The 21,150-nt window shown below is 44.4% G+C and overlaps 1 protein-coding gene across 1 annotated transcript in view; it reads left to right on the top strand.

The window, feature by feature from the left end:
- Nucleotides 1–21,150, top strand: part of COG3 (component of oligomeric golgi complex 3) — a 200,906-nt gene that overhangs the window by 163,026 nt on the left and 16,730 nt on the right. The window contains 3 exon segments of the mRNA XM_029602898.1: nucleotides 1,862–1,989; nucleotides 10,824–10,922; nucleotides 19,861–19,946. Of these exon segments, the coding sequence (XP_029458758.1) occupies nucleotides 1,862–1,989; nucleotides 10,824–10,922; nucleotides 19,861–19,946 (313 nt within the window).

Below are 21,150 nucleotides of genomic sequence, written 5' to 3'. Positions count from 1 at the left end.
TCGTGGATCAGGTTCAGGGTGCAATAGATGGGTCACTGAGATTGGCTCATTTGCAGGGCTGTTAAGGCAAGGTTCTATTTTTTCAGATTAGGCAGATCACTTTTGTCTTGTGGCTTGGCTTTTGAGAACAGGTGCTTGCAAGAAAAAAGGATATTCTGAGCCCATGGTTTTCAAGGGCTTAGTTTACAATTCCTTGTGGGTTCAGGTGGAAGCCTTGGGGTGTCTCAAAGTTAGACTCCAGGGAAAATGTTGTTGACCTTATATCCTGATGTGAGGTTTTTGAAGGGGGTCAAGCATCTGTGGCCAATGGTGCACAAATTGGGTCCGGCATGGAGTTTAAAATTGGTCTTGCGTGTGCTTTGTGGACCTCCATTTGAGCCATTGAGGAAGGCGTTGATAAAGTTCTTCACGCTGAAGGTAGTATTGTTGGTGGCGATTTGTTCATCCAGAATGTGGCAATTTTGTTTGTTCAGAAGGATTGTGGAGCTGCAAGCTTTGTCCTGTAGGAAATCATTTCTGAAGATTTTGGACAATTGGAGTCTTTGCGCACGGTTCCCTTGTTCCTTCCTATTGTGGTATCTTCGTTTCACCTAAATCAGACAGTAGAGCTCCTGCCTTTCTAAATTGGTCTGCTGAGTTGCCGGAGGCAAAAGAGCTCCATTTTTTGGATGTGCTTTGGGTACTGTTACATTATCTAAAGGTCACCACGGTTTTCAGCATTCAGATCATTTGTTTGAATTGCTTGGAGGTGCCAGAAAAGGATGCAATGCTTCCAAATGCACAATAGTGCATTGGCTGAAGGAAGCTATTGTTTCGGCCTACATTTGTAAGGGAAGAAGAATTCCAGAGGAGTTGCGTGCGCACTCTACTAGAGTGCAGGCAGCGTCGTGTGCTGATTGTCACTGCAGGAGATTTGTAGAGTGGTGATGTGGTCGTCTCTTCACACTTTATCTTGCCATTGCCATTTAGATGTTCAGGCTCTAGGAGAGCCAATCTTTGGTTAAAGTGTGGTGAGAGGGGATCTTTTGCAGGCCCACCCAGTATAAGGGGTGCTTTGGTATATCGCACTTGTCTGGACTGATCTGGGGACAGAGGGGAAGAAGAGAGTGAAGTCCTGGGGCTAGAGGTCATTTACATTTTTATCTAGCCCTGTCATTGATTTTGAAATTTTATATGGCCCTTCTCAATGAAAGTTTAGGATCCTAGAGCAAGATTTCCCAATTTTCCCTGCCAGACCTCACATCTTTTTTGTGGAAGGGCTTAATCATTTTATTTTTTTTTATTACTTCCTGGCTTCTGTCCACCAAATGACACTCTATTTACTCTGAAAAATTAGTCATTTTTTACTACTGATTTTCTGCTGTTTTTGTTCTTGTTATAATACATGCTGATAAATTTCCAGGAAAACTAATATAAAGTTAAAAACTGAAAATGAAGGTCCCTATGGATTTGCTATGGTTCAGACAGTGGTTTTTACTCAGATCTTTTGGAACAGAGCTAATTCAAGGTGTGATTAGAGCATTAATGTGAGAGTACACTTGCTTAATGAAGGCTAAATTGGAGAGTTACTGAAGGTTGTTTTATGTATATGAAAGGGTAGGTGGGACTTTATAATAGTTTAGCTAGTGTAAAGAGGGGTTATGGCCATGAGGTTATGGAAAATGGGCATCAATCAGTATTATTTAATCTGTGAGGGGGTTGATGGCATCTAGATTATTATGTTTTGTTGTGTTATTTTATGTATTTCTGCAATGACAGGATGATTATGTATTAGGTTTTGTGTGATAGATAAGAACAAACCAATAAATAGAAGTGACATAAGTTCCTCTTAACTGATTCTCTTCTATTTGGTTATTTGCAGCAAAGATAAATGATCTAGTATCTTCCACTTACAAGATAATAAAAACAAAGCTCCCCAAAACGCTGAGAAGTATGTCCTTATACCTTGCCAACAAAGATACAGAATTCATCTTGTTTAAGCCAGTTAGGGTAAGTAATTTAATTAAAAGCCTGAAAAATACCTTGAAGGGGGAGAGAAGGGGTAAAGGGAAGTTTGGCAAAGTAGCACATAGCCAGAGTGGAAGTGACTCTGGAATGAGCTGCATCCTACTTTCTAGACTGTTTGACCTGCGCATGGAAGATGTTTGTCAGAGAAAGCTAAGAAAATCCTCCTGGTGCCCTTAAAAGAACTGGATGGAAAAAGAGTGAGGGTGAAGTTCTTGACTGAGAGACATCCCCCTTCCTCAAAAAACCCAAATCTCAGATTACTAAAGATACTCCCAAAAGTCTATATGCTGTAAAAATATAAATTAGTTATCACATGTGTTGTATTGGGCTTTGCTTACACCTCACTTGAGATCCACATGTTCTTTCAAGCAGTTTATACAATACCAAGATTCTTGGTATATCCTGAAAATAAGGGCATTATAATTTCAGGAGAGATTAGATAGGGAGGAAAATTATTATAAAGCATTTATTCATTGATTTAAAAAAAAAAAAAAATTAAAATGAACTTTCCTTGATTAAGTGTTGATAGTCTATTGCCAGCACCTCCCATCTTTTCAGAATTATAAATTGTGAGGATAGCATTAGCTGTGTAGCCATCTTCCATACCTTCTCTGAGACGTCCTGTTTTGTTAGGAGGGTCTTGTAGAAATATAAAACACACTTGTTTCCCCAATAACTAATAATGCACTTGCAAGGAAACTTAAGGGAAAAGGAGGCATCAAGGCTACCACCCCTTCTCATCTGAAGAAAGTTTCCTCCACAATTGTGTCGATAGGGAAACTTCTAGAAAAGCTTGAATTTTTTTGACCACAAAAAGGAATATCATTCTTAAAATACAATTGTTCTTGTCCCTTTATTTTTTATTTTATTTATATTCCACTTTTATAAACTCTCTCAAAGCATATTACATTCATGTACTGTAGATATTTTCCTATCCCCAGTGTGTTTACAATTGAAGGGGGTCAGTTTTCAAAACGTGATGGGCCGATATCTCATGTGTTAGGGCCTTATGTGATACTGGCTGCATTGCAGCAGTACAGTTTAAATCAAGGGGCGGTACAATTTAAATCAGGAAGGGGAGGAGTGTGGGTGGGGTTTGGGCGGAGTTATAGCCCAGCAGTACTGCGGGCGATAATGTTTTCCACATTATCGCCCGCAGTACCGTGGGAAACACATTTTCCCGTGGCGCTATGGGAGCGAAAGTATGCGGCCCAGCCACAATCACAGCGGGTGAAAACGCACCGCCACGATGCATCAGGCTACATACTCTCCCACCCCTTTTTTTCCCACGGGCCATCATTCCATTGTATTTATAGCGGAATGATGAATCCCGGGGTAAGTTTGTGCTTGAGGTAGTAGAGGGTAAAGTGACTTGCCCAAGATCACAAGGATTGGCAATGGGATTTGAACTATGGCTTCTCTAGTTCACGGCCTACTGCTCTAACTTACTAGGCTGCTACCCCACAAAAGGAGACCAAGAGAACAACCCTAGTTGGTATAAAATCCTGAGATGTCTCCAAAAAAGCAAATAGATCAAGATGCTTTAAGTATGGTATCTATACTTCTTTCAATAAGCAGGACTGAATTAGACATGATCTGGCAACACCAAACTGACTTGTCTCTCCAAGCTAGTAGAGCTTTCAGCTGTACTGTGCATGTGCAGGAGTTTCTCAAGCGTCTCCTCTGTCTGTTTTTTTTGTCTGAGCATGTCTCTCTATTTTTTCCAGAATCTTTTAAAATTTGTTTTTTTCTTCAATTTTCCTCATTTTCATTGTCTTGCAGCACATATTACAAAACTTTTTGGTGTTACCCCCAAAAAAAGAAAAAGTGTCTCATCAAAATGAAGAAGACAGACATCCGTGGTGAGACGAGGTCCCTCACAATATGATATCCCTGATTGCTCAGGAGTTGTCAGTGGACCTATTCACATTCTCATCACTCCATAGTGTCATGCACAGAGACACTGCAGAAGTCTGTCAGAAGCAGCAGTAGTTTCTTCCTCCCGCAGTGCAGCTTTGTCTGCCTCGCTGGGAAATAGGTTTCACTTCCCCTTAGTTCTAAATCAGAACCACAGGGTCAAGGGTTACATTTGCTGAAATCCAGGTTGAAGAAATTTAAGTTAGTATTGTGATGTGCCACTGGATGTGCTTGATGCATGGTACACCGCTAGATGCGCATGGCACATCGAGAAACATGCTGGCTGTGCATGGCAAGTCGGGGAACACACTAAACGCATGGCACATCAAGAGACGCTGAATGCACTGTGCACTGATGCATACAGCACTCACTTGCCACATTGAGGCTTTCAGTGACTTGAGGCACTCGACATTAGAAGTACAGAAACATGAAGGCACTCGAAGCAAATAGAACATCGACTTCCTCGAAGCAGGCGATGCTTTGAGGGGGAGAAGGTGTATGCAGGCCCTGCTGAAGGACTTATGTTATCTACAGCACTTATTCATTTTGATAGCTGAGTTCTCTTAATTAGTCATTTCAGCTCCTTCACTTAAAACCCCCCCCCCCCCCAAAAAAAAAGTGTTTTGGGTCGCAGTCAATCAAGCAGTCTGCAGATAAACGAAACATACTATTGTAGATTGAATAGCACATTTGTGGCAATTCTTAAAGAGCCACTTAATACAGTAGAGTACAACATTTTTTTCTGCCTAGATATTCAAAGAGACAGAAGGAATAATCCATTAGACCAGAGTCCCAATGTAACCCATCGTGGTCAATATTTCTCAGAACCCTTGATATGAGGTTCTAGATCTTCTCACACAATCGCAGTGGAGTAAGAATGTTCGGTGGTGGTTAACTGGGATATTCCTTCCCCCCCCCCCCCCCCCCGGGCTGCCAGCAATTCTCCTCGGTTCATCGTCCTTGAAGGCCTGGGTCAGTAAATCCATAGACCTTCCTGACAGGATCCTACGAATATATCTTCTGCCCCATTTCCGGATACGCCTGACATCGCACTGGAACTCCTGTCATATTCAAGATTTATGGAATACGTGGGAACACTGCTTTGGGTCTGATTTTCAAAAGCGCCTACATACTAAGATCAAAGCTCTACCTTCATGTATAAGTTTTACATATGTAACTCATTTGAGTATCTGCCACTGACAAAGTCGTTTCCTTGTAATTCTTTGGATCCCTCCAGATATTGGATGTCCCGTCATATTCAGTGGCTCTCCCAATCTATAACGTTCTGAACTGTTCGCTGATGATAAAGTGGAAAACACCTTTCTCTGACATTTGTATAGCTATAAAGCTGAATCTCAGTTGTAGGGTTCCAATTCCCCAGTGTTTGCAACTGTCCACCCTGAATAAGGTTCCTAGACATTCTTAGCAAGGAGTTCTTCAGAAGCTCCATATTTCTTACTCGTACCTCTATGAACCATGTGGTTCAATATAATAGCAGCATTATTCAACATTAGAGGGATTTTTCCTGCAATCTGCAGGAAATGGGGTTTTATTACCCACAACAGCTGCTTTTGAGGTCAGAAAAGTGCATTTGTCATCTTCTCAGTTTTATCTACAAACTTTTCAACTCTTTTCCATCTGTCAATTTCGACTGGAGCTTGGCATATGATGTGGCTCAGGACAAATAGCATCCAGTTTAATTTCAGTGAGAAGTCACCTTATGTACTTGGTCAATCTGATAAATTAGGATTGGACCACCACATTCCATTTCTTATCATGGATCCCCGAGCACCTTCTATGCCTACCAACAGTCATGCTATTGTAGGAGTCAATTCCTCATTTTTCAGCAGTACCATCTGCTGCCTTTTCCAACCACCTCTGGTCATATCCCGGCAGCAGAAAGGCCGCCAGACTAAGGCTACACAAAAGGCTGACACAAGCCCAAGCAAGTTTTTCATCCCTCTCAATTCTGTTTTGCAGTGGGACAGAATCCAAATCTTTTTCTTTTTTTTTTTTTTGGAGACATAGCATCAGATAGCCAAGGATCTCTAGATCCTCTGAATCGTGGAGTCTGGATGATGATACTACTGTTCCCGGCTGCCATCCCCTCCACACTGCTCAAATTTTACTCCATATTTATCTCACTTGATGTAGTCCAGTGATGGTCAACCTTTTGAGCTCAATGTGTCAAAATTCATAAAAAAACCGAGCATAAATCGGGTGGTGTGTCACTTCTAGAAAAATCCATAATTTTGTGATATTTGTAGCTCTAATTAATAACAAGTTATAATTTTAATATATGTACTGTATTTATTAATAAAGAATAAACAATTCTTTACCTTACCTGCTTAGTGACTTTTTTGTTGCTGAATTTCATTGGCTAAATCTTCAATTAAAACTAATAAGGATTTTAAAAAGCCCCTGCTGTCCCCTTCTGTGGGAGCTCTTGATTTCCAGTCACCCTGATATTGTCGAAGATTAGGAGGTTATCCTCTCTCTCACACATACTCACATGTCCATTCTCTCTCACACATACACTGTCATATACATACACATTCATGCTCTTATATCCACCATAACCTCTCGCTCTCACCGACACTGACACACTCTCAGGCTCTAAGACACTCTCTCCCCCTCCACCCCCCGCCCCCCCCACACACACAAACTCTTACTCCCTTGGATTTTCTCATACACACTCATGCTCTCAAACTCACTGGCTCCCTTTTATACTCACAAACACACACACCCAGGCAAGCTCCCAGTCATTCTCACACACACACACTGACCCCCAGGCAGGCACCCATGCATTCACACACATACACCCCCAGGCAGAGTCCCATTCATACACATGCATACACTAAAGGCAGACCCCTCCTCTCTTTTGCCAGCAACCTCAGAACCTTTCTCATTCCTCTGCTGCCACATGGCTATTGGGGAGGTGCCGATTGCTGCTATTCACACTGAAGCCCATTCTGCTGCCTCCTCTGTGCAGGCCCCGTGGGCTTCCATTTTCTCCATGCTGATCTCATACATTGTGAGATCCGCATAGAGAAAGTGCTATTCTTGCACATTCCCAAAGATTACATGTGCCAGTCACTAAAAAGTAATTTATTTATTTTTTACCTTTCCTGTCTGATCTTAGTTTTCTAATTGGTTGATCACAGGCTTTTTTTTTTTCCACCTTCCCTTTCTTATTTTTTTTGCCAATTCCTTTTATTTTGTCTTTTTTTTCCTGTTTCTTTTCTCTCCATCTTCTTCCCTCAAACACACAGTCAGGTTCTCATTCTCATATGCATTTCTCTCTCTCACACACACACACACACACTGCTGTCTGACTCTCACACACACAGGCTCTCTCTCACTCCCCCACATGCTGTCTTGCTCAAGCACAGGCTCTCACTGTCACATGCTGTCTCTCATACAATCATTCATACATACAGGCTCTCACTGTCACATGCTGTCTCTCTCACAAACACAGAGGCTCTCACATGCTGTCTCTGCAAACATTCAGGTCCTCACTCACACACAATCTCTCAACTCATCTCATACATACACGCACACACACACACACATACCCTCTACAGAGCCTCAGCCTCTCTCACCTCTGGGCCTCCTCTTCGCGGGTCACCGCAGGATGGGCTCTGCAGCGGCCCTGATCTTCTCGGGCCACGGCGGCCCTGCTACCGGGCCTCTTCCTCTTCTCGGGCTACTGCAACTTGGGATTCGCAGCGGCCCGTAAGCGCTGCTCCTCTTCTGCACGTGCTGATGCTCCTCCTCCTTCCTGCCCACACGGCTCCAGCAACGTTTACTTCCGGGCCGCACAGGCAGGAAGGAGGAGGAGCATCAGCGCGTTTAAACGCGATCTTTTTCTTTGGGCCGTGGTGACGTGAGCCTCACCACGGCCCTGCCTGTCACTGCGCCGCATGAGCCTCCTTGCGCCCGGGGCATTGAGGGGGGTGGAGGGGTCCGGAGGGTGGGGGGATACTAAAAAACTAATTTTAAAGGGTCGGGCTGTATTTTTGGGTTATCGGCTCTGTGCAGCCGATTAAAAAAAACAAACAAAAAAACCCCCCAAAACTTCCCAATAGTCCACAAAACGCTGCACGTGTCAGCAAAAACATCTCGGCATGTCACCTCTGACACGCGTGTCATAGGTTAGCCATCACTACTCTAGTCCATGAATACAAACTTCTTCAGTGATCAGGTGGTCCTTGCTCATCCAAACATTTTCAACCATAGGTTGTCTCAAATTTCCATCTCAATCAATTCATTGGGTTGTCTACCCTTTCTTCTGAGACCTTGTGTTCAAAAAAGAAGACTCCTCCTTCAGACCTTAGGTTATAGTGATATCTTCAACAGGTATAAGATAAGAAACTTGCTCATGTTGCCAGGCTTATCCTCTGTTGTCACTTGCAGCACTAACTGACTTGACATTAAAGTCTTTTGCCATACGTTGTCCACCAGCTTAGCAGAATTTTCATCTCTTCTACATCTTAGCAGGATTGCAGATAACAGACTTAGTCCACCCTCTTCAGCTCAGAGCACTGGCTTTCGTGGTGGCTTATCTTAGGATAATACCCTTCGAGTATGCTTGTAAAGCTGAACCTTGATTGTCAGTTCGTACCTTTTATGATTCATTTCTGTCTCTGCATCCTCTCAAGGACTGACAGTACCTAAAGACAAGCAGTTTTGCATGACCTGTTCTTGTGGTAGTTTATTCTCCATGAAGGAGTCCGGGTTGCTTACTAAGTTAACACTCTGCTGCAACCCTTGGCTTGGGACGCCCCACAGATTGTGTCTAATTCAGCCCTGCTTATCGACAGAAAAAAGCAAGTTTGCTTATCATAAACAGTGTTTTCTGTAGATAGGATGAATTAGACATGAGATGCCCACCTGCCTCCCTGGAGAATTGACTACCTAGAGAAATATATGGACATTAGCTTTGTGATGTAGATTGAGGAGGGGCTCGAGGCAAAGGCTGTATAGGAACTCCTGCACATGCTCAGTAGATCTCAAAACCCTACTAGCTTGGAGAGACAAGTCCTGCTATCTACAGGAAACACTTTTACAGTAAGCAAACTTGTTTTTCCATGGACATCAGTTGATGTCCAGAAGCTTGTAAAAAAGACACCTGGGCTCCCAAGGTAGAAACTAAGCTCTCCACTTTGCACAACTGTTTGTCATGCTCTCCTAACTTGGATGCTGTTCCCTTAGTAAATTTATGCATACAGAATCAGTTAGTGTTCTTTCTATTTGTGTGACCACCTTCCATATGTCCAGGAGTGTAATGTTACCAGAGATTGCTGGATAGGAACCTTCAGAATCTCTAATCCACTTTCCTGGAGGAAAAGATGACCAATGGCAAAGCAACTAACCCGTGACCCAAGGTCCCTCCACTGATGTTAGAAACCGGGTCCTTATTGGATTCTGAACCACAGCCATGATCCGCCAGCAGGTTTCTCAAGGTCTGCATCTGTACTCCAGATGTCTCCTTCCGATTTTCATGGCATCCATCTGGGGCTCCAGTTCCTCTAACCCATTTCCCAGTCTCATTGTTCCCAGCCAGTCAGAGCTGAAAGAGTCATCTGGGATTCCCTGCTGGCTTAGCCTGCTAACCTCAATGGAAAACACTGAATCACTATCTCCAGCCTTAGCTGGGGAAATTTGAAAAATAGTGGTTCCATAGCTCGAGTCTCTCATTGGGGGCATTGGCTTAGATCTTACAACTGGACTCAGGGAGGTCCCAGAAATGAACAAGACCTCAAATCTCAGGTCCACTTGGGCTTCATTCAGTAAATGTTAAGGCTTCAAATGCTCATTCATAAAACCCCGCACTATAGAAGTCCTGGAAGATGAAACCACTGGCTTCCCTTTCCTCTTCCTGCCCACTCTGAGCTGGAGAGGAAATTGACGAAGGAACAGATAAAGGAAAAGAAAGAGGCAAGTATCAAGAGCGTCTGTCTGTGTCCATCTGTGGCAACCATCTTGAATTAACCACCCCACACAAGATTATTTGTGCATGTACTGGACCAATTGCCAAGGATTTTCAAAGCAACTTATGTGCTTAAGTACTCTTTGAAAATTCCTGGAACAGTGAACATGCAGACTTTAGTACAATTTAGAGGGCTATATTTAAAATTGCCTCTAAAGAAGTGTTTCTCAACCCTTTCCTGGAAGCACACCCCTAACCTGTCGGGTTTTCAGGATATCCATAATGAATATGAATGATATAGATTTGCATGCCCTGGCTCTTCAATATATGCAAATCTATCTTATGCATATTCATTGTGCCAATCTTGGATAGGTGTGCTTTCAGGAGAGAGGGTTGAGAAACACTGTTTTAAATGGTAACTAACTGTATATTCAAATTATTATTAATATTCAAATCCTATATTTCACATGGAAATCATGTTAAAATTTCTGCTTCTAGAGAGAAAAGTAAATAAGATGTGATTGCTATTGAACATATTTATTGATCATTTTTATAGGCTGTTACTTGGCATGGTATGATGAATCAATACACCATTATGTCGCATAATAATAAATTGGATTTACTGCATTTTACCCAATCAGCATGTTTTATGATTGAATGCTTCAAAAGCATGTATGCCACCACCATCTGGACAAAAAAATCCTGACAACCTGTTTCTAGTACCTGTATTATATGAAACCTTCCAAAGGAGAAAGGGAAGAAAGAACAAAATTATTAGCAGTGATATTAGCAAGATTTACCCAAAGCCATATGGAGAGAATCTGCAGCAGAAGGGAAATTTTCCTGGCTTGGAATTTCTCCTGACCTATACTGTATATGTCAAACTGTGACCCTAAGCCTATACCTTTTCCTTTTATTGCCGTGTCTTTTGCGCTATATAACTAATTTTTTGTTTTCCTTCCTTAAGAATAACATTCAGCAAGTGTTCCAGAAGATCCATGCCACACTAAAGGAGGAATTCAGCAATGAAGATCTACAGATCATCGCTTGCCCTTCCATGGAACAGGTATTATGCAAGAAAATCTTATTCCAAGAAGGCTAGACCATTTGTGTACTGTGTAGGGTTTCAGAAGTGTATGACTGGCATTGACACTCACCCTCTAGTAATTAAACATTTTACTGTCAAGTCATTAGTTTTGAAAGGTTTAAGCAGCATCTCTGTAAGATTTTGGAAAAAATGGAAGCAGTTATAATAGCAAAAGAGCACAAATTCTTCTCACCTCCTGAATCAGATTGATCTATAATAGATATATGATGTCGCAGCAGCTGACAGGGATTTTTCATGAATCACCTGGACTGGAGGACTAACCTAGTGGTTAGAGCAGCAGGCTGAGAACCACAGAAGTCAGGGTTAAAATTCCACTGACAACCCTTTTGAGCTTGGCAAAGTCCCTTCACCCTCCATTTCTTCAGCTACAGACTTGGCCCTCTGGTGACAGGAAAATATTTACAGTACCTGAATGTGACTCTCCTTGAACTACCAATGAAAAGGCATGAGCAAAATCTAAATAAATCCATTCCAGATGAGAGAAACTGTTCCTAACAAGGCTGTTTTCCTGTGTTTCCAGGACTTGCAGGAGAGCTGCTCAAAATGTAAAAAAAAATGACTTCATTATGTTTGTTGATTTTACTTTCAAAATATTACATACTATACAGGGGGATACAACATTCTTTAAAATGTGTGGTGGTGGTTGTAAGGGCATTATTCTGTAACAGCTATGCCACAGCAAGGTCTGACTCTGTCAGAATTCTAAATATAACTGGTATGTCTCTCAGCTCCAAAATCTTTATTGCATGCTGTAATATTCTTGTCTCACATAATTCATGACTATTTTCATACATATCCTAATTTAATTTCTATTTTTTGTTCATATACTGTAAATGTTTCCTTCCAGGTAATGATATTTTTATGGTTGTAAAACAAAATACAAAAATTAATTTTCTTAGCAAATAAGCAGATGAATTCAGGACCAGTGGGTTATGCACCTCTGCCAGCAGATGGAGACGGAGCAAACTGACGTCACAGTATATATACTCCTGCAGTGACAGCCTGCCAGTATTCTCAGTCTCCAGCAGATGGTGGACCTGCATCTCCTTACTGGGGATCGCTTCAGATTTTAGAAGAAGAATTTTATAAACAAAAGAAGAAAAAAAAAGCCCTGGTCTCCGGTGGTGATACCAAATGGTCCCTCCCTCAGCTGAGAATTCTTGAGGTGATTTCCGTGTTCCGGTAGCTTATTTCAGTGGTTCAGTAGCTTATTTTTCAGCCGGCGTGGACTTAGCTGATCGTACAGCTTAAAGGTAGCAGGTGCAGGAAGCTGAGCACAGCAGTGACAAGAGATGCCCTCTCCCTCCACAGCTAGAGACTATCTCTGTACTCAGCCAGGAAGGGCTGAGCTCAGTAAGTTTAAAAAAAAAAAAAAAAAAAAAAAAAAAGGAAATCAGAGTAGAGGGGGATGTGTAGGACTTCGTCCAGTCTGTGCTTGGTGCGCCATTCTGGCATTCATTCCCACTCCCGTTGGGGTTAAGGGAACTGGGCAGCCTGAAGGGTTGAGCAGCCATTGTGGGCTAGGCCCCACTATTAGGCTTTTTCCTGTGCGCCACGTGATAGGCCAATGCGGCATTTTTGGATGCTTTTCTGCATGTTCGGCTGCCCTCTACAGGATCGTCTGTGTGCGCAGTGCATCCATTTATGTGTTTGAATTTTGTGTCCTGTTTCTTTTAGGTGCGTTCCTGTGCGCATATTCTGAAATGTATTGGTTGAGCGCCAGGTTTGGCGCAGTGTCAGCGCACTTAGTTTTTGCGGCACATAGACTCTGTCGCCTAACTTTTGTGCGCTTAAATTTTTCAGCGTGAATCGGCTGGACGCACATCTTCAGTCACCTTTTAAGTGTACTAACAAACTAATGGCACTGGTGACCAAGAACCCTAAGTGCCTTTCTCAGCCTGGAGTGCCCTCTAACATGTGACAGCGCTGCTTAGAGGGAGAATTATCTTCCTTTGATTTTGCTAAGACTGGTTCTTCCCAGCCTAATGATGGCCTGGTTATGGACTTGTCCGGAAGAATGCCTGTCCTTGGAACTCCCTTGACTAATTTCTTCGCATGGGATGGCAGCTCAGTGGGCCCCGCACAAGTGCCTTTTGGTTTTGGCATGGATCATTCTGCCTTTTCTTGGGAAGAATTTTTTCAAGGATTGCAATCCTTTCCTTAGGCGCAGTCCTCGGCCCCATCCAATCCTGTCAGGGTGGATTCTCAGGTGGTGGCCCTTCCCTCTTCTGGTACTATGTTTAAGCACTGAAGCATACCTCGGTTAGCTGTGGGTATTCCCGACAGGCATCTTGATGGTACTGATGATGAGGCAGATCCTGACTCTTTGGAAGATGGAGAAATTCCTCTGGGACTGGAACTGTTTAGGACTATGTTGCGGTTCTTTCATAGAGAGGAACTGCCGGTCCTAAATTCCGAGACTTGAAGATGCTGGGAGAACCTGGGGAAGATTCCATGTCTGAGCCAAAGAAAAAAAATCCCATTTTGATTTCCTTGTGTAAAGCCTCTTGTTTTTTCTGTGTTATGGAAGTCATTCAAGAATTGATTGATCTTTAATGGGACACTCCAGAGCCAAATTTCAAAGGGGTTGGACAATGTAAGGTCTGTGCCCCCTGGATCCAGTGGTGAGAACATATGCATTATCCAAAAGTGAATGCACTTGCCTGTGCTGTCTCTAAGCAGGCGATTATCCTCGTGGAGGGAGAAGCATCCTTGAAGGATGTGCATGATAGGAGAATTCAGATCATCCTTAACAAGCATTTGAAGCACTGGCAAAATAACATTACAGATGGTGCCCTGGTGGTTCGCTCTTGACTGCTTCTCTCTCAGGAGGTTGTTGATTCTGGAGTAAATTCCAGAGCAGTTATGGAACCTGCTGTCACCTTTTTAGCAGATGTGGGCTGCAATTTGATCCGTACCTTGGCTAGAGGAGTGGATTTGGTAATAGTGGCCAGGCGTCAATTATGGCTGCGTAATTGGTTGGCCGACACAACCTCCAAAGCTAATTTTATGAAATTGCCTTTTCCTGTACGTACCCGGATCAGTTTAGACCATGGGTTGAGCCTCCTGTCCAGCAGAAGGAGACACCCTTTCAGTTTTAGTCTATCTGCGGAGGCTGGGCAGGCGGAGCCTTTAGAAGGCACCATTGCATATGGCGCAAATGCCCTCTGACTTGCTTCGTGTCCAGGCCAAGGCAATGGTCTCCGCGGTGTCGGCCAGATGCCTCCTCTGGCTGCGTAACTGGTCCGCAGATTCTTCTTCCAAGGCCCAGCTGGGCACGCTCCCCTTCAAGGGTAAGTTGCTTTTTGGAGAGGACCTAGAACAGCTTATTAAATCCTTGGGTGAGAACAAGGTCCACAAACTGCCAAAGGACCGACCTAAACAGTCTGTCATTTTTCCCAATGTGTACCCGCTTCCGGGGGCAATGCCAGTACAACAGCAGGGCATTGGGTTCCTTCCCAAGAGGGACTACTTCCAGGTCGCAGTCTTGGTCTCATTCCTTTCTGGGCCATTGGGCCTTCAGAGAGGGTAATCAGCAACATCAGTCCACCAAGTTGGCTACCCAATGAGATCCAGCCAGTCCATTCCTCTGTGCGAAACTTAGGTGGGCATCTCTCTCAGTTTCGCGAGGAATGGGCCCAAATTACGTCGGATCAGTGTGTCCTCGAAGTGATAGCACACGGCTATGCATTAGAATTTGCCAGGGACCTACCGGATCTCTATCTCGTTTCTCCTTGTGGCCAACAAAAGAGGCCTGCTGTCTGTCAGACCCTCGACAGGCTCCAGCTTCTTGGAGCAATAGTCCCGGTCCCAGTGGAGGAGCAAGGCGCGCCGGCCAGTATTCCATCTACTTCGTCATACCAAAGAAGGACAATTCCTTTCGTCCAATCTTGGATCTCAAGACGGTCAATCGTGCCCTCCGGGTGCCCCATTTTCGAATGGAAACCCTGAGGGCAGTTATTGCGACAGTTTGTCCAGGCGAATATCTGGTCTCCCTAGACCTGACGGAGGCTTATTTTCACATCCCGATTCGTCAAGAGCATCAGCAGTATCTCCGCTTCCACATCTTGCAACAACACTTCCAGTTCAGAACTCTGCCCTTTGGCCTCGCCACTGCCCCCTGCACTTTTACCAAGGTCATGGTGGTTGTGGTGGCCGCACTTTGCCAGGAGGGAATCCTAGTACACCCTTATCCGGACGATTGGCTTGTGCGGGCCAAGTCTCAGATTCTCTGCAGGCTAGCTGTCGCTAGGGTTCTAGCTCTCCTTATCTCCCTCGGCTGGATAATCAACTTCCCCAAGAACAATCTCCAGCCCTCCCAGGTCCTGGAATTCCTGGGAGCTCGCTTCGACACCCGAGTCGGGAAAGTGTTTCTCCTGGATGCTAGGGTGCTCAAGCTCATCGACCAAGTAACAATCTTCTTTCTCTCTCGCTTCCCACGGTGAGGGATTATCTACAAGTTCTGGGGACTATGGCTTCCACTATCGACATGGTTCCCTGGGCCTTTGCGCATATGCGTCCATTACAGAAAGCGTTGTTGTCCTGCTGGAAGCCAGTGTCCGAACAGTTCCAGGTGACTCTACCACTCTCCGACTCTACCATCGCAGACATACAACGGTGGTTGTTGCCTGCGTATCTCTTGAAGGGGATGCCCTTGCTGACTCCGCAGTGGGTTATAGTCACGATGGATGCCAGTCTCTCCGGGTGGGGAGCGGTCTGTCAGTCCCAGATGACCCAGGGTTACTGGTCCCCAGCCCAGTCACACTGGCACATCATTCGTCTGGACGCTCTTGCAGTGCGCCTGGCCCTCGAAACTTTCCTGCCGCTGATCCGCCGCAAGGCGATGCGTGTCCTCTGTGACAACTCTACCACGGTGGCCTATATCAATCGTCAGGGAGGTACCAGGAGTCGTCGGGTGGCACTGGAGGCCAGCAAGCTCTTTACCTGGACGGAACAGCACCTGGATTGTCTAGCAGCCTCTCATATAGCAGGCAAGGAGATCGTACAAGCCAACTTCCTCAGTCGACAACGCCTCGATCCCGGCGAGTGGGAGTTGTCCGATGGAGCGATGGGACCTGATTGTCCACCGGTGGGGTCCTCCTCAACTGGATCTGATGGCCACCCTGAGCAACGCCAAGGCTCCCAGTTTCTTCAGTATCTCTGCATGGCTATCTTGAATTCTCATTGAAGGCACCGGAGCATCTCTTACGATGATCAGGGCTAGTTATGCAAGAGCGTTTAGTTACACAGTTCATGCAATTGTTCTATTGATTGATTGTTCAATGACTTTAATAGTTATATTATTACTTGCTTGACCTTCTGCTTTTTGCTGCTTTGACAATGGTTATACTGAAGGGCTGCAGGGTAGGCTCTGTCCTGATATATGATACCCTTTCAGTTTTAGTCTGTGTCCATCTGCTGGACAGGAGGCTCAACCCATGGTCTGGACTGATCCGTGGTACTACAGGAACGAAAATGATCAGGTAAGAACTAATTTTCCTTTTAAAGGTTCGCTCTTGTTTTGGGAGCGAGTTGGAGAATCTGGCTAGTAAGGGGGCGAATCCCCGGTTCCTCAATTGTTGGAGGATAAGAAGCAGTTACAGTACCCCCTTTGGTATGAGGGATCGTCTCAGGGGTTCCATGTGGTTTTGTCCCTACAGAGGATCGACCTTTCAGAGAACTCGGTCTTTCGGTGGGTCTCAGCCCTTTTGTCACAAACAGCCCAAATGAGGCACGGGCTCGGGTAGCAGATCCGAGCGTCACAATGAAGGTTTGCCGACCCACCCTCAGGAACAAGAGAGAAGGGGATGCCTCTCTCTCTTGATCAGAGGTGGGTTGAGATCACATCGGATCAGTGGATACTGGAAGTGATATGAATTTCACGGTGTTCCTCAGGACGTGTTCCCTTGTCACTCCCTGCAGAAGAAGTAGACAGTGAATCTACACTGTCAAGGCTCCTCAGTCTGGGGGCTGTGGTTCCAGTGCCTATGTCTCAAGAAAGTACAGGGCGATATTCCATTTATTTTGTGGTGCACAAGAAGGAGGGCTCCTTTTCTCCCATCCTGGATCCCTGGATCTCAAAGGAGTCAATTGTCATTTGCAGGTGACTCATTTTCATTTGGAAACCTTGCGCTCATGATAATGGCTGTGCAGTATGGGGGATTTCTGTCCTCCCTGCATCTGTCCGAGGCCTACTTCCGTATTCCCATCCAATTGGAGCACCAATGTTTTCTGCGTTTCACGGTGTTGGAGCGCTATTATCAGTTTTGGGCGCTACCTTTTGGTCTAGCCACCAATCCAAGAACGTTTTCCAAGGTTATGGTGGAGATGGTGGTGGCAGCAGAGTTGAGAGAGGATGGAATCCTAGTATACTCGTATTTGGATGACTGGCTGATTCAAGACAAGTCTCTGGAAGAGAGCTGCATGGTGACCTGCAAGGTGATCTCCTTTTTGCAGGAGCTCTGTTGGGTGGTGAACCTAGCCAAGAACAGACTTTAGCTATCTCAGTCATTAGAGTATCTGGGTGTTCAGTTCCACACAAGGCAGAATAAAGATTTCCAGCCAGAAGTTGGGATTCAGACGTTTATGTTGCAGGTGCATCTTTTGGTGAATACTATACACCCAACAATGTGGTCCTATCCGCAAGTGCTTGGTTTGATGGCGGCAACCCTGGAAGTGGGGTCATGGGTGAGAGCGCATATGCATCCTCTTCAGCACTCCCTGCTGCTCATTGGAACCCACAGTCTCAGGACTATGTGGTTCGACTCCACTTGCCGAACTGCTCTTGTTCTTGCCTCTAATGGCAATTGAAAGAGGATCATTTGAGAAAGTGAGTTTCCCTGACATCGCCGAACTGATTGATACTCATGACAGATGCGAGTCTCCAGGATTGGGGAGCTCACTGTCGGGAACTAAAGGCACAAGGACACTGGAATACAGAAGAGTCTCTCTGGGGCATCAATTGCCTGGAAGCCTGGGCGGTACGGTTGCTGTGCTTTCAGTTCAGCAACAGACTGCAGGGTCAAGCAGTCCGAATAATGTCGGACAACACGACAGTAGCTTTATTTATTTATTTTATTTATAAAACTTTTATATACCGATGTTTGAAACATGCCGTCACACTGGTTTACAAACAAGAATAAAATAAACACAAGGAAATTAGTGAATTGTAAAATAATAAACAGGATTAAAACTAAGATTACATCAGTTGGCAGGAAGGAACCAAGAGTCAGCAAGTGTTGCAGGAAATAGACCAATTTATGGAATGGGTGGAAGGGCATCTCCAGGTGGTCTCGTCCTCTCACATTGCAGGAAAATACAATGTAAGCGCTGACTTTCTCAGCAGGGAGAGTCGAGACCCAGGAGAATGGGCATTGTCAGATGAGGGTTTTCAGCTCATAGTGGATCACTGGGGCCTTTCATTCCTAGACCTACTGGCGAATTCTCGCAATGCGAAGGTTCCTCGATTCTTCAGTCGCAGGTGAGATCCGAGGTCCTTGGGTATCAATGCTTTTGTGTAGGTCTGGTCAGAAGACAAGCTGCTGTATGCCTTTCCCCCATGGCCCCTGTTGGGCAGAATAGTTCACAGGATTGAAGGCCACAGGGGATGGTGCTCCTGGTGGCACTGGATTGGCCCAGAAGACCATGATATGCAGATCTGCGAAGACTCCAGTAGAGACCCCCCTTTGTCTTCTGCCACACAAGAATCTGTTGCAGCAGGGGCCTGTCCTTCATGAAGATCCAACTCTGTTTTGTCTTACGGTATGGCCCTTGAGAGGGTTCGCTTGTTGAAGCATGGATATTCTTCTGCGGTGATTGCCATCTTGCTACGAGCTTGAAAGTTCTCCATTTCCTTAGCCTATCTGCTGGTTTGGCGAGTGTTTGAGGCTTGGTGTGAAGATTGAGGTGTTATTCCTCATTCGGTTAAAATCCCACTCATTTTGGAATTTTGCAGGATGGGTTAAATAAAGAGTTGGCCCTTAATTCCTCAAAGGTACAAGCGCAGCTGTTGCCTGTTTCAGGGTGAATCCTTATTGTCTCATCCTGATGTGGCCCATTTCGTGAAGAGAGTGAAACATCGTCGTAGTCCTTTGCACTTACCGTTGCCCTTGTGGAGTCTTAACCTAGTGTTGGATTTCTTTGCAGGCCCTACATTTCAACCACTGCGTTGCCTTTCCTTTCTGTTATTGACCTTGAAAACAGTGTGTCTGATGGTGATATGTTCTGCGCGTCAAATTGTCTTGCTGGGAGCTGTTCCTTCGGGTGACTCAAGGAGCAATACAGCTGTGTCCTGTTTCTTCTTTCTTGCCTAAAGTAGTCTCGGTTTTTCACTTGAATCAGTCCATTACCTTGCGTCCTTGGATAAGGAAAGAGATGTGTAAGAGTATTACCTGATGCGTCCCTTGGATGTGAAGAGACATGTCGTGCGGTATCTGGAGGTTTCTAAACCTTTGCAAATGACAGATAGTCTGTTTGCCTTTCATGGTGGAGGAAAACTGGGTGAACCAGCTTCGCAAGCTACAATAGCTTGCTGGATTAAGGAGGTAGTCAAGGCCGTGTAGGTGGATGCTGAAAAGCCATTGCCTACTCATGTTAGGGCTCATTCCACTAGGGCTCAGACAGTGTTATGGGCGGAGGTTAGATTATTGTCTCCCATAGACATTTGCCGAGCTGCAACGTGGACCTCCTTACACACTTTTTCCAGGTATTATCGTCTGGACGTGCAAGCCCAGGAGGATGCAGTCTTCGCACGTGCGGTGTTGACTGGGCCACAGGCAGCCTCCCATCCTATTCAGGAGTAGCTTGGTACATCCCACTGGTCCTGAGTCCATCTATCTACATGCTAGGAAAGGAGAAATTACTACTTAACCTGATAATTTTGTTTTCCTTAATGTAGACAGATGGACTCAGCTTCCTGCCTTGGCTGCCGAATGATTGTGTTAATGGCCCTGCTGTGGGGCTATGTGTTCAAGGGGATTACTGGTAAGTGTTCATCCAGTCCCTAGATTGGAGTACATAAATTCATTGTCTGAGTTCATAGTTTCCTGTTTGCTAAGTATTTAAATGGATATCTGTTTTTAAGCAAGTTTTTTGCTAGTCTGTCCACAGTTGCTTTTGAAGAGAATACTGGCAGGCTGATGTCACTGCAGGAGTATATATATTGTGATGTCAGTTTGCTCTGTCTCCATCCGCTGGCAGAGGTGCATAATCCACTGGTCCTGAATCCATCTGTCTACACTAAGGAAAACAAAATTATAAGGTAAGTGTAATTTCTCCATAGATACCGTAGGGTTGCATTGTGAAACCACTATCTGACCATTAATACAGGAGTATGTAGGGTAGAGAGGAAGATGTTGTTTCCTGTTATATACATAAGATATTTATTGTCATGAAGAGATCCCACTCCATGTTTGTTTATTCCTCCCTTAATAACATTTGAACCATTTGTTCAATTTTGTGCAAAATTGTGCTACACATAGAGCACCTAGTGAATCCCAGCGCATGTTTTTCATATGCCCTTGATGCCCCTAATGCTCAGAATCTTCTTTTCTATAGGGAAACAGGATAGTTCAGTTGAAATCTGAGGGAGGTCAGAGCATTTTTAAAACTGCCTTGCCATTGGTTAGTGCCTGTGTTAACCAATAAGACTCCATTTGTTGCATAGTTTCCGATAGGGGAAAATGATCTATATTTAATAACATATTTATTCTACACAAATTTGCATAATAAACATTCTCCTAACTGTGCCCAAATTTCTTTACCAAAGAAGGAAGCTACCGGTAGGTGTTATGAAATGTTCATAACATCTCCTTGGTTAGCCAGAGGATTACTTAGTATCCTTGTTCATTAATAATATTTTCACTTGTGGCAAGCACAAGCACATGCTGCTAACTTAGGTGTGAATTATAAGTTTCTCATAGTTACATGGAATCTTTGCAAAATCATTTTCTTTGTTTAGAACATTCAAATATTCTGTCGGAAGTCTGATCTTTTATGTGATTTATAAAGTTGATGGATGTTTGCTTTGCCTGAATAAACTACTCTATGTGAAACTTCTTATAGGAAGCAATAAAGCCCTTAAGTTTTATTGGGACAGTCTTACTAGATATGAGGATTCATGCATTTGGTTCCCTATTGCTTTATAATCTCTATGGTTTTTTAGTGCTTAATCATATGCTTATATGCA

The sequence above is a fragment of the Rhinatrema bivittatum genome, chromosome 5 (genome assembly GCF_901001135.1).
Source record: "Rhinatrema bivittatum chromosome 5, aRhiBiv1.1, whole genome shotgun sequence".
NCBI classification, from domain to species: Eukaryota; Metazoa; Chordata; class Amphibia; order Gymnophiona; family Rhinatrematidae; genus Rhinatrema; species Rhinatrema bivittatum.
This window is presented reverse-complemented; position numbering and strand designations above follow the sequence as displayed.